Source organism: Podarcis bocagei (assembly GCF_964188305.1).
Source record: "Podarcis bocagei genome assembly, chromosome: 12".
NCBI classification, from domain to species: domain Eukaryota; kingdom Metazoa; phylum Chordata; class Lepidosauria; order Squamata; family Lacertidae; genus Podarcis; species Podarcis bocagei.
The window spans coordinates 23,260,894-23,274,564 of NC_138137.1; the positions used below are offsets into that span (position 1 = coordinate 23,260,894).

Below are 13,671 nucleotides of genomic sequence, written 5' to 3' on the forward strand. Positions count from 1 at the left end.
TCTCTTGAGTGGCTAAATACTTCTGTACACTTTCCTCCAGTGAAGAATAAATCCTAAGGATAAAAATTACTACAGAATTAGACACTGTCTCTTGGTTACCAATGCAAGCTCTGGCCCTCAGTGTTTTCTACCAAATCTAGTAAGTTTTTATATACAGGGGGAATCTGAAATAGATCTCAGCATCCATTGTAAAATTTTAGTAAGCAAAACATGTGTTTGATGGTAATTTAATATATGCAGATCTAAATGGAAGCACTTTTCAACCATTGACTGACTTAACAGGCTCAAAGAGAAGAAAAAAGATGAAGTTACATTTCGCATGGCATTTTAAAATGAAATCACATGGTATTTTTCATACTATTGAGAACACTTCTTTGTTTTTAAATATCCAGTTCACAGAAATACTTTGCTGCTATTTTGCTAGGTGCATACGGACTCCCATTTTGCAATTCTTTCTCCCTGCTAGAGACAAAATGGGCAGAGTTCAGTAGTCAAGGAGACAAATATGGATGCTTGCTCCCTTATTTCAAAATCAAGAATCATTAAGCCCCCACAACCTGCTCATCTTTATTCCCTAATGCAGACTGATGCCCCCGTTTTCTGGTTGCTGCTGCATCATAAGCGCACTAGGAACTTGTGTGTTAAAGCTAGCCAAAAGAACTGGTGTTACGTTGCTCTTTCCCACTTCTTAAACAACATTTAAGTACCGTATTTTTTGCTCTATAAGACTCACTTTTCCCCTCCTAAAAAGTAATGGGAAATGTGTGTGCGTCTTATGGAGCGAATGCAGGCTGCGCAGCTATCCCACAAGCCAGAATAGCAAGAGAGATTGCTGCTTTCACTGCGTAGCGATCCCTCTTGCTGTTCTGACTCCTGAGATTCAGAATATTTTTTTCTTGTTTTCCTCCTCCAAAAACTAGGTGCGTCTTGTGGTTTGGTGTGTCTTAAAGAGCGAAAAATACGGTAGAACTTTAGTTTGTTGCTAAAATCAGAGGTGCTAGTAGCCTACTTTCAGGAGCCAAGCTGAATATCACAGAGCGCGCACACATGCAAAAAAGAACACCTGCTACCCTTCTTACATATTTTTGCTATATGGTACCTAGCGTGGCCCCTACGAGTAAGATACTGGCATTTCCCCCCCCCCCTTTTAATACAAAGCAACCAGAGGACACTACCAGTTTGAAAGCAGGAGCGGCAGAGGAGGTATCAAACCCCATTTTTTCTTATTCCGAATGTTTTCCCTGCTGCATTTCCTCCAGCTTCCTGTTGATGCTCTTCATCTGGAGCAACATTGTTTAGAAGCGATTAGAGCCATATAACCATCTAGTTTGGTCCTTCAGATTTGCTGGGGATGTTAATATAATAAATATGTTATGCCAAGAGGCACAGTTGTGTAGTGATGTAGCCTAGATGCTCATTAGTCAATATACATCCTACTGTATTATCCTTTGCCTCATTTCAATAGTCAGCTGTCAGGTTTTCCTCCACTTCCTAATCAAAGGGATGGATGGGACAGACCATCTAGGAGGGATGTTGGTGATGTGTGAAAGGCAGCAACGTGGCAAAATTCAGGAGAAGGTATTCCATGCTTGCTAATCAGCTGGAGCTTGTGCATTTTCCAGTGAACACCTGGTACCATCCTCTGCTGTGCTAAGGAAGGTTAGTGCCGATCACCTACGCACTTGAATATACATATATGCACACATGCTGCACTCCACTGGCAATCCACACCACTGCATTAACTGGAAAGCCATTTTAGTGTAACTACAGAGAGGCAAGGCAAAGAAGGGGATTTTATATATATATAAATATAGCAAACCTAGTTTGAAAGCATGATTTACGTGGTCAAATAAATTATATCCAGCAGATACTACAGGCAGGAACTTCAACCATTGTCGTCTATGCAAACTCGTTTGCATTTTGAACAGGGTGAACACTCATGCTAAAATAAAGTATGACCCACACAGGTGGGCTACTAGTTCATGTTTTATATTTATATATATATACTGAGTATTCCACAAAATTAAAAACAAATCTCAGCCCAGGTTTAAAGCAATTGAAACGGAATTATACAACAATAATTTCCAACTGTGTGCTAGTCCAGTCAATCCCACCGTTTACCACGTATGATCTTGGACGCAGCGCCAGTTTTGCTTGCATGTACTGTGCGGTCATCAAAACGGGGTCCTACATTGCACAATGCTCCGTTGATCCTTCCAGCGATGCTCCTGCTACTGAGATCTCTCATCTGACTTGTGTCCTTAATGGAGGGTTGTTGGTGCTGTCTGTAAGAATTGAAAGAAGGCTAGCTAGAAAACCAAAATGACAAAAAGCCACAGCCGAACAACCAAGTCCGTAGATTTCAGGCATGTTTCTGACATGTAAGGAGAAGCCACTTTAGCTTTCAGTGCCTTCAAATCCAACCAGGCGTCCGAGTCTTGTGGCTTGTTCTGGTAAAAGAATCATGAGTTTCAAAGGTGGACTCAAGTTCAGAATGCTAAAGGAGATTCTGCAATGAGGATTCAAGCCAGGTGACCCAAGCCAATGGCTTCCTAGCACATAGAAACAAGTCCTTTAATGCTAGCTGCAAAACTCTCGCAGATTATTTTTATCTACATGATCTGACCAAGCAGACTTCTGTCTAGTGAGCGAGTCTCCTCTATTTCTGACCAGGCCACTGTTTCTTGAAAATTTCTAAGGAGTCATAATCACGCAACCGTTTCTAGTCTTTAAGAGGAGTAGAATAATTTAACTATCCTGAACTGATCAGACTAACAGAACTTTCTCACTTACCTCTAGCTTCCTGGCTAGGATAAATTTTCTGGCATGGCTTAAACTCATCAGGAGGAGGGAATTCTTCCACGGAATGGAAAGTAAATTTAGATTCAAAGTCATCTGGAGAATTAAATGGAAAACACCCCTTTGAGTTACAACAATTCAACCAATTCAAGGAACTGTAGAAAAATGATAAAGGAATGGTCTAAGACTTGGAATAAAGTCATTTGAGGCAACAAAGTTTACTGCACCAGTTCAAAAATCTCTGAACTACACCCAAAGTAGTTCATTGCCAACTGAACTGAGTGTGAATTAGGTTCATTTTGGGGTAGAACTTTGAAAGATTTCGAGTTAATCTTCAACTCCATTACCTTACACACACACACACACACACACACACACGTCTTCAAACTCATTGGGCCATTAAGCTTAAAGATCATAATTGTTGAGAAAGATAAAACCATTCACATCCCACTATGTGCATGTTTTGATGTTTCCTTAGTCTTCTCAAGTGTATTTTATACTTCAAGCAAAGAGCTTATAATATTCTGAATGCTGGGAAAAAAAATAACTGGGATTCCTGCATTGCAAGGGGGTTGGACTAGATGACCCTAGGGGTTCCTTCCAACCCTACAATTCTATGATGATTTGGATGAACTTGAAGTCACCTGTGAACTGTATGTGAAAGGAACTAGTTTGTTTTGCAAAACAACTCCTGGAAATTGAATTAGTTCCTTTGGGAGCATGTTGAACCTGAAAATGGTTTGCATGTTTTGTTTGCATGCTTTTGAGGTGGAGGGTGTTCCGTGTTACTTGTGGTGTTTGAAATTATTTTTTAATAAAACAACAAGAGCCAGAATGTTCTTGCTCAGGCATTAAGCGATTTGGCAAACTTATCGCCTGGCAGAATTTTTACAACATCAGTAAAGATACTTACGGTATAATAAAACTGTTTCACCTTACAAAGAGTTTGAGAGGGTGCATGTAAACAGCTTTCAGTTTTTAGATAGCTGCTAAACATTATTGATATTATTCTCCCTCTATTTCTAAAAAAAGTTTCCACCCAGTTATTCCAGCAAATATCCATTTCTTAACCTCACAACAACAACATGAAGTTACATTTGTATCTAAAATCTACAGCAAAAGAAGCTCAATGCTACATCCTTAAAATTTAATTTGCTTTTTTTCTGTAATATCATTGTTTAGGTTCTTGCCATTCCTTAGTAAATTAGTAAACACCTTATTTGAACAAGTCTTCATGGGTGAATACCCCATCGTTTTGCGAGAAGACAAGTTCCTGCATGTTTTAAGCTTGCCATTTTTGTTTTGGGCAGGGCAGAGACGTAAATTTATCAACATTACCCATTATGTGGACTGCCCCATTCTTAATTGCTGAGCAGAGGTCTGGGCTAGGCAGCCAGGGAGATACTTGAGCATATTGGCATTTGCTTGAGAGTTCAGTTGTCGGAGACCTTGCAGGAGGCGCTGGGGGTGTCATCAGCTTTCCTAAGACAAAATACACATTAGAAAAAGGCTCAGAGAAGATAAGCAAACATTGCATCAGACATACTTGTTTTTTTACTACACTTACATCTTATCCTCCTCCCAAGGAGCTCAGGCTAGCGTAAATAACCTGTACACCATCCCTGTGAAGTAGGCTATAGGCAAAGAGCAGGTCTAAATATTCAGAAAACCCCGATGTTGCAGCCTTATTGGCATGAGACCACTTTAAACATACAGGCTAGTTAGCATGCAACGTACGTAAAACAACAATAGTAACCCCTTTTTGCAACATTGTGGCAAAGACACAATCCAACACCAGCCAGTGTAGCCAATGTTAGGGGGTGCTGGAAGCTGCAGGCCACAGCCTTGGCCTACCCCTGCATTTTGGACTATGGTACGTTGAAATGGACCAGCGGTGATGCAGCTAAAGAGTGCCATTCCTACCTCCACCTCTGCCTTGTCTCCTCTTGTGTGTCACAGCCGCTTGCTGTGTGCTTGGAGGGGCTGGGGGAAGAGGCAGCGACTGAATGCTGGGCTTCTGCATCTGGGACTGCACAAACGGTGACTTGGGGGGCAGCGGAGGCGGGGCTTCGCCACTGCCACTCGAGGCACTGAGAGAAGTTGGCGAAGGGGGCAGCGGCAAAGACGTCCTGTGTGAGGAAAAGGTGGACATAGAAGGCACTGGAGGTGGCGGTGGTGGCGGAGGGGGCACGGAAGGGGAACTGAGCCTTAGGTCAGGCTGGGAGGCCGATGGGCTGGGGCCCTCGCTGGTTTTGCCTGGGAGTGAAGTAGGGGGCCCTAAAGGCAAGGGAGGGGGAGGGGGAGGCAGTGGCGGCGCTGGCATGTGTGAAGGGGATGCTGGGGTTTTGCGGGGAGAAGGAGCAGTGGCGCTTGGGGAGGGGAGGCTCTCGGGATTTTCAAGCAGAGGAGGGGGAAGAGAGGGAGGAGGGGGAAAGATAAGCGAAGGTTTGCTGGAGGAAGGCGATAGCGGCAGCGGCGGAGGAGGAGGAGGAGCAGGGATGTTGGGACGAGCCGGAATCGCTTGCTGGGCCTTGGATGCTTCTGATGGACTTGCTGGTTTGGGGCTGTCCGACGCAGTTTGAAGGTTGCCGCTGGCCTTCCCATTATTGTTCGGTGGGTCTGGACCCTTTGCAGGAGGAGATGTCCTTACAGCGCTTGGCTGACCCGCCCTACCACCTGAGGAAACCAAATAAAAGTTTTAGGAAGCAGCAAATAAACCAAGGTAACAATGCGCCACGCGCTTTGAAGGACAACCAAAAAAGAGAGATGTGAATTTGTCCTGCTCAGCCACTTCACAAATCTCGTTTCCCTTTGCCACAAATCCCCATTGCCTGCCTGCCATTCCAATCCTACAGACTAGCTGTCAGACGCTGCAATATCAACAGTGACTCGGCTGTTTCCCAGGAGGCAGAGCAGAGGTGGCTGAAACCCCGACACATTTTGCTCCGACGCGAACGACAGAAATTCATAGCCTCCTACTCAACAGAATGAGCAATCATTCCTGTATATCTCAAGTTATGCTGCACCGAGGCGAGGCAGAAGCCCCGGGGCATTCGTGGTACGGACAGATCTGGGCGTTTTTTGCCCTTTCCACCCAGCTTATTAAGCCTGCCATTTCCGATGTACATTTCCCCAAGAAACTGTTTGCTTTAATTAGATTTCTCTCATTGGAATGAGAGCATATGTGTATAGAGATAAACCTGGCCATGGTTCTTAGTGGCACTTGTCACGTCGCTTTTTAGACTGCTGCAGTGTGTTGCTGGTGGGGCTGCCTTCTGAAGACTGGGAACTGCAGGGAACGCAAGAGGCAGCACTGGGGTTGTTAACTGGGCATACGGAACATCTCAACACCAGAAAACTCTACACTTAATTGCTAGTCAATGAACTAGCACAAGTCAAAGGACCGGTTTTCACTCAATGGCTTGGGAACCAGGGGAACCTGCCCTGCCTCAGAGGCCTTGTTCCGTGTCTGCTGCCTTCTCCCTCCCTCCCTTGTCTGACGTGTGATGGGTGATGAACAGAGACAGAGCATATTCTGTGGTGGCACTCCATCTTTGAAATGTCCTTCCAAGAGAGGGTCTCCTGGAGGCATCTTGGTGTTATTGTCAGCTCCAGCCAAAGGGCCTGAATATGAAAGGACCCTGAGGATCATCGAAGTTCAACCCACGCAATGCAGGAATTTGCAGCTGCCCATTGTGGGGATTGAACCTGTAGCCTTGGCGTTATCAGCGCCATGCTCTAACCAACTGAGCTATCCAGTTTTTCCATATGGTTTTTTCATCACATTTGTTTTTATGGGCCAATCCGAAAACTGCTCTTGCGAGCCATGGCTGAAGAGTGGTTCGTGGTGGCTTTTAAATATATAAAAATACTGTTTTGATGGTTTTCCTATCCTGGGCCAAAATAAGATTGTTGCTAGGGAAACTGAGTGTAAAGGGAGAGTCAAAGAAGCTTGCCCTACAATGTTTTACTGAAACAGATTATATATATATAGAGAGAGAGAGAGAGAGTGAGTGTGTTTATTGTTTCTGAAGAATAAATTAGTGTCTCTTTCAAACATATCATAAGAAAAAAACATCGTGTTTTGTTTACCCAGGCTCTAGTTACTGCAAGAGGACGATGTTTTTAAATAGAAAAATGTTTTTTTTACCTGTCAGATCCCTTTGGCCTACTGGTCTCAGAACAGGAAAACCCTCTGCAAAGAGGTTCCCCAATGCCTGAGGGATGTCATTTCTGCCGGTTCCTGAGCTTCCTCCATCTCTGCTGGCCCTCCTCCTAGAGTCTGTGACAAAAGAATAAAATAAAAATTAAATCTGGGTTATTCTATCAAGCTTTCCGAGTTACTGGCCCTTTTTATTTTTACCCTCGGTGTCTTTCCCTGCAGCATATAATGAATAAGAATTGATGCAACAGCCACATACACAATTCTCCACGTCCTGAAACACAGCACCCTCTGGTGTGTGAATGAAGGCAGGGACCTTCTTCTTGCTAATCTATCCATCTTGACAGCAAGATTCCGAGACCATACAGATCAAACATTTAATAAAAAGTGGAATATTTACAGAGAAAAGAACACTGTAATAAAATTAAATTTGCTGGAATATGTGAATCCTGCCTTTTTACAGAGAAAATGGCAACTATTCACAGTTCCACTTTCCTTGTGACATGGGCCAATGAACAACAGACAAGTTTTCAGAAATGCTGTTAAAGGAAAGACCAGGGGGCTGGGTGGGAATCTAATAAGAAAAAAGTAAAGGGTGAACAGTGTCCGGTCTGCATTTAGAACACCCCTCTCCAGCAACATAATTAACTTTTCAAACTGGGGTTAGGGAGTCTTAAGAAAGAATCCACAACACGTTTCCTCGCCTGGGCTGGTCAGAAAAAAAAGATATAGGCTGTCCACCCCCTTGCTATATATACAAAGAAGTTGTACATTAATACAGACCAAAAGGCAGGAGGCTTATAATGGGAGGCTTGGTCCTTGCAGGGCGGGGTGTGGAACTGGACAGGCCAAACCTCAAGAAATGTGGCCAATATAAGCAGCTTCCAGCTCATAAGTAGAAGAGGCTTATCTACGTGGTGCTTTTCCAGGGTTTGGTAACCAAGCAAAACAAAAACAAAACGCCCACAGGGACTTTCAGCCTGGAAAAAAACAGCTCTGTGACCATTGCTTTGGAGAAGTTCTGGAAGCTGAAGACTCACTTTCAATCTGCGGTGCACTTCGGTCGTTGGTCTGCGATACTTTCCTCAGCCGAGTCCCTCTCTGGATCTCGTGTAGCAAAGCACTGCGGCTTTTGGAGTCCTCCCTCCTCTGCTTGGGCGGCTCGGAGTTTGCCTGTCAAGGAGAGCAGACAGTGAGGCTCACGGTTCCACAGAGGGTGAAGAACAAAGAAGCACAAGGAGGAGAGGAAGGTTGGTCCATTAGGGCAAATGGGGTCCAGAGGTGATTGATGCCCATTGATAGGATAGATGAGAGGGAGGAACAACACAACAGTAGGCGGAGCCAGAACCTATGACAGGCGGAGTCACACACCCCCCCCCCCCGATTTCTAAGGCTGGCTGAAATTGGTGGGGCAGTGCTTCCCCCCTTCTCCCTAATGGACCAGCCTCAACTGGTCCTTAGCCAGCCTCCACCTGTCATTGGCTCTGCCTGTCACTGCTTCTGGCTCCGCCTCCTGCTGGTCTCCCTGCCTTCTGCCCCTCTAGTCCCAATAAGTATCAGTCGCCACACAGTGGAGGTGAGCAAAGCCACCTGGTCATCATTCGCCACCTGCTATGTTTATGCTAGCTATTCAATATACAACACGGTGTCCTCTAGATGTTATTAGCCTCCTTCCCCCAACAGCTCCAGCCAAGCATGGCCACTGATCAGGTCCAATCCGAGTCCAGCAATCTTCGGAGAGCACTGTGTTGGCTACCTCTGTGATATGCAACAAACATGTCTTGCAAGGCCTGCTTTAGGAAACGGCTCTTTGCAATATATTTGCATCGCAGGGGGTTGGACTAAATGACTTTCAGGATCCCTTCCAACGCTACAATTCTATTATGAATTATTTTTTGGCTCTGTTTCTTCAGACATCCCCCCCCCCCGGACAATAATCACAATCCCACTGTGATACTGGTACAATCCCACCACTAGATCCTGTATTTACAGCTTACGGACACTCACTGAACATGTCAATCCGTTTCTCACTGTTGCAAAGACAGTGGAAACCAAATCGGTGCAACTGGAAGCCGGTGAAACTGAAATCAATGGGATTTACTTTCACTTCACCTGCTTACGACCAGGGTAAAAGACAGGTGTGGCTTAGGACTGCTGAAGTCTAGGGACTGCCAAACATATCTTATGCAAGTTGAATGCTTTTTTCTTGCTCTTTTCTACTCATCCTTCCTCTAACGGGCATGGGAAATTCTCTTGATGAAGTCAGCCATATAGGACCACTTTTGATCAGCTTGTGCGGTTTATTCCGTTGACCATAAGTGAGCTGGGACAAAGGCAAGTCTGGAGGAAGTGAGTTCACATACCAAACTCTGCAACTCTTGGGTTATAATACACATTAGCGCAGGGGTCAGCAAACTTACCGCACCTCGGGCCAGTGTCTCCAGGGCCGATCATGCGGGGGAGCTCATGCCCATACGTGTGCGCACACGCTATTCCCGGTGCAATTCCAGGTTGGAGGAGCACTGGGAAAAGCTTGTGCGCATGTGCATGGGCCTCGTCTGACCTGGATGTGCACCAGAAATAACGCCTGCCCATGCGCAAATAACGTGCATGCGCACAAGCTATTTCTAGTGCTCCTCCAACTCAGAAGTGGGCAGCCGCGCAGCGCAGCACTGGTAAGAGCGGGCGGCAGGGGTCACTGCAGGCTGGATAAACGAGTCCCTCAGGCCTTATCTGGCCCTGGGCCTTAGTTTGGGGACCCCTGCATTAGCAGCTTAAAGTGCAGCAAGTTGGTTTCCCCTCCTGCCGCTTTTCAAGTTGCATCTGTGTGCTGTTGTCCCCACTGGAGAGGAGGCTGGGATGTCTCTCCCCACCCCAATGCGCATTTCCTATTTGGTTTCCCTGCCCTGGCAAGCATCCTCCAGCTCCTATTCATGAAGCTGTCATCTGTGCACATGCTGTCATCGGCACATGCGCAATGGCTGTCTCCAATGTACACACCTCAGCTTAACCGCAAAGTGAGTGCGGCTTAAGTTTTCCTGGCATACTGAAGATGGTCTGAGGGTGGCGGACAGACACCCAACAGCAACATTTCTTTAGAAACGACAGTTGCATATTTGAGGGACACTAGTAAATAGATTCAAGAGCCAGTGGCAGAAAAGCACAGGAGTCAGAATAAATGGAAATCTGTACACAACTTTAGTCATGTGACAGGGAGGTTTGCCTCCAACCACAGCTGTCATGAGTGATCTCGTTCTGCAGAAAAGGCAGCTCCACTACCTGAAATAACCCCCAAGATCCATTTGACGGCTAAGCTTAATACACTTTTATTCTTCCCATAGCCAGTCTTTATTATAGCATTCCTGACACTGTCAAATAAGCTTATCTAGAAATGCCTACTCCCTTCTCTGGCAGAGCTAGACTGACCTGGACGTTCATTCACAGTCGATAAAAGGGGCGAACGTAAGGAAGAACACATTATCTCCATGGCAATACTCCGCTAGGAGACAAAAGTGAAATGCTTTTCCAGAGTGAAAGGAGCTGACAAAGGACACAGACAGATCTGTAAACAGCATTTCCTTCAAAAAATAAAAGAAAATTGTGCTGCTGTGCTTGTGTCTTTCCTGTGAGATTTCAACAGGGTTTTTGTTGTTGTTGTTGTTGTTGCTGCTGCTGCTGCTGCTATTGCCGCCACTGTAGAAACAGTGCTGAATCTTTGGTTTGATCCAGCAGGTCCTTATCTGAATGTATGATATGTTATTGTGTTTTTTTATTCTGTTGGGAGCCGCACAGATGGGCAGGGTATAATTTATTATTATTATTATTATTATTATTATTATTATTATTATTATTATTATTATATAGGACATCCAGGTGTGACATCCAGACAAGACTAAGCTACAGCAGTGACCAACCAGATACCGATGAGATTTTTTACCCCACACCAAAAATAATTTTATACACCTTTATCATCATATCCCTGCTTTACTCTCCTAAAGCTCTGGATGTTGTGACCTGTCCTCATAGCAGCCACTGATCCTCTAGGTTGCCCTTTTCTGAATATTTTTTTCAGCTCCATAATATCCTTGTTGAGGTGTGGTATGGGTGTGTGGTGTGGTGTGTGTTGATGACAAATGGAATACACCACTGATCCATAAAATGAAAGCAATAAACAATATACTGCAGCCACACAATCAGTCAGTAGCTGAACTGGGTTCCACACAGTCACAAAAACAAAACAAAAAGTGGAAGGGTAATACTCAAAATGGAGCATGTTCAGCTTCCGAAAAAAGTTCGCAAACTGGAACACTTCTGGGTTTGCAGTGTTTGGGTTCCAAGTTGTTTGAGTACCAAGGCGTTTGAGAACCAAGGTACCACTGTACAGAGAATAAACAATTGCAGCAGCAGCATTGCAGTAGCATTTCGCTCACATTAGAATGTGTTTGATGCCACTAAGTAAACACCCGAAATGCTCATAGGACAGGCTATTATTTGTCTGAAAGAGATATCCAGTATAACACAAGTAGCACAAACCTACCTCCTAATGATAAGCTAAGAACTGCCAGTCTATGTATTAGCATTTTAAACAGCAGGTTCCTCATTTTTCTTTTTTTCTAAAAGTGCATAAGCTCCTCTAGATGGCACACTTGGGTACTGTCTTGTTAGAAACATTCCTGGGGGGATGATGTAAAATCCCTTTAATAGCTTGTATTCTTTATGGCTACATTTGTTGCAAAAAATAAATAAATGCATGGATGAATATATTGCTTTATAAATTAGCTTCCATAACTCAGTCCTCAAGTGCCTTTAGAAATTTCACAGAGAGACAATGTTATTTACCAGCGCTACCAAAAACCTGAATGAGTCATATAATTAGCAAATGCTACAGCAGACGCAACAGTGGAATTTACAACCAATTTCACCTATCTCCTCTGGAAGAATAAGCAATACGTACTGTGAAAAACTGAAGAAACATCACTGGAACAGAATAACTCCTTGCTTCTTGTTTTACAGTGCTGTTACAAATAATTTATCTCAGCAACTCCCACAAACGGTTTTGCCGTAGCTCTGCTGCTTGGGTGAGATAGCAGGACCTCGTAGGTTTAAATTTAGAACTAACAGCTGTGGTTTTGTTCCTGGGTTCATATATCTACAGTTTGTGTCATCTCTGCATGCTAAATACTAGCTTTACCCCCTCCCTTTCCAAAATAAGTAGATAATTTGGGGGGGAGGACTGGACAGAGTAGTAAACTCTGAACATACACAATACTTATATTCAAGAATGCATTGTGCATTTTGGTGGATTAGGGGAGAAATTGGTCACTTTGGGGCATTCAATCTTCCTTCCCTGATACTTGAGATGCCAATAAACCCTTGACCATTGTGGAAATGGCTAGGAATGCACAGGAACGGCAAAAGCTTACAACATTTTGGTTGGTCTAATAGTGGTATTGCCCTAATATGGATTTTGACTTGCCCAACACAACTATCTTTACTTTTAGTAGGAATAGCAAAGCAATACAGTCATACCTTGCAAGTCAAATGGAATCCGTTCCGGAAGTCCATTTGACTTCCAAAACCAAAGCACGGCTTCCGATTGGCTGCAGGAAGGTCCTGCAGCCAATCGGAAGCCGTGGAAGCCCCATCGGATGTTCAGCTTCCAAAAACAGTTCAAAAACCAGAACACTCACTTCTGGGTTTGCGGTGTTCTTGACACAAAACGTTTGAGAACTAAGCTGTTCGAAAACCAAGGTACGACTCTATATTGTCCTGTGTTTAGGGTGGAATAGGCTGTTTGCCAAGACCCTTCTAAGACCTAATCCAGCAAGTGTTAAAATCTAAAGGATGACTCAAATTCCTGGAAAAGCTAGGCTAGCTCATACCCTCCAACATTTCTCCAATGAAAATAAGGATGTCCTATTCAATAATAATAATAATAATAATAATATTTATATCCCTCCCTCTGACTAGGTTGTCCCAGCCACTCAGGACAGCTTCCAACATATATAAAAACATAGTGAAACGTTAAACATTTTAAAAAAAACACCTTCCCAATATAGGGCTGCCTTCGGATGTCTTCTAAAGGCTGTATAGTTACTTATCTCCTTGGCTTGGAGGTTGTATAACCATACCCTCCAATGCTTCTCCGATGGAAATAGAGGGAAAGGGGGACATTCCAGGATCAAATCAGAATGGCTTCTATAAATCCGGGACTGTCCCTGGAAAATAGGACACTTGAGGAGAGTCTGCTAGCTTCCTGGTGTGGTCATTGGTGATTAAGGTAACAAAGGAAATGGATCTGTGCTGGATAGAAAATGGGTGGGCCCCTCTCCACTGACTGCTAGTTAGAAAAACAAAGGTCAGAGTGGAGAGTTGGAGTTATGTGTGCTAGAAGCTGGAAGCGAGACGGCAGGCTGGGAAGGCATGGGGTCAGAGCCATGCTTGATTTCTGCTGGAATCTAAGGCTGTGGCTACGGGAGAAGCAAGACCCTTTGGGGGTCTGAATGCTGCAAACCCCTCCATCGTAGGCTCAGGTTGTATATATGTGCAAATAAACCATATACCATTAAAGACACCACAGTCGTCTCTGTGCCTCATTCCAAAGAAAACCCTGGAAAAGCTCCTGGAATCTCACACCACTTGGAGATTGGGGTGCAATGCCACAATACATTGGATTGTACCCAATCATACTCAAAGTAAGCCCACTTAAA

At 44.3% G+C, this 13,671-nt stretch overlaps 1 protein-coding gene and 1 long non-coding RNA gene across 5 annotated transcripts in view; both read right to left on the reverse strand.

Annotated features, from left to right (window-relative positions):
* Positions 1 to 13,671, reverse strand: part of LOC308570341 — a 153,039-nt gene that overhangs the window by 126,582 nt on the left and 12,786 nt on the right. The window lies entirely within an intron of this gene.
* WIPF3 (WAS/WASL interacting protein family member 3) overlaps positions 1,974 to 13,671 on the reverse strand; it is a 31,824-nt gene continuing 20,126 nt past the window's right edge. For 2 of the 4 annotated variants that reach the window (XM_081164690.1, XM_081164691.1), the window contains exons 3-8: positions 8,002 to 8,134; positions 6,950 to 7,081; positions 4,723 to 5,475; positions 4,138 to 4,281; positions 2,794 to 2,895; positions 1,974 to 2,285 (exon numbers count right to left, since the gene is read on the reverse strand). In XM_081164690.1, coding sequence (XP_081020816.1) covers positions 2,245 to 2,285; positions 2,794 to 2,895; positions 4,138 to 4,281; positions 4,723 to 5,475; positions 6,950 to 7,081; positions 8,002 to 8,134 — 1,305 coding nt within the window. In that variant the 3' untranslated portion in view covers positions 1,974 to 2,244. Of the gene's footprint in view, positions 2,286 to 2,789; positions 2,896 to 4,137; positions 4,282 to 4,722; positions 5,476 to 6,949; positions 7,082 to 8,001; positions 8,135 to 11,915; positions 12,055 to 13,671 lie in introns of those variants that run through there. The other 2 variants (XM_081164693.1, XM_081164692.1) reach the window with 2 other exon arrangements.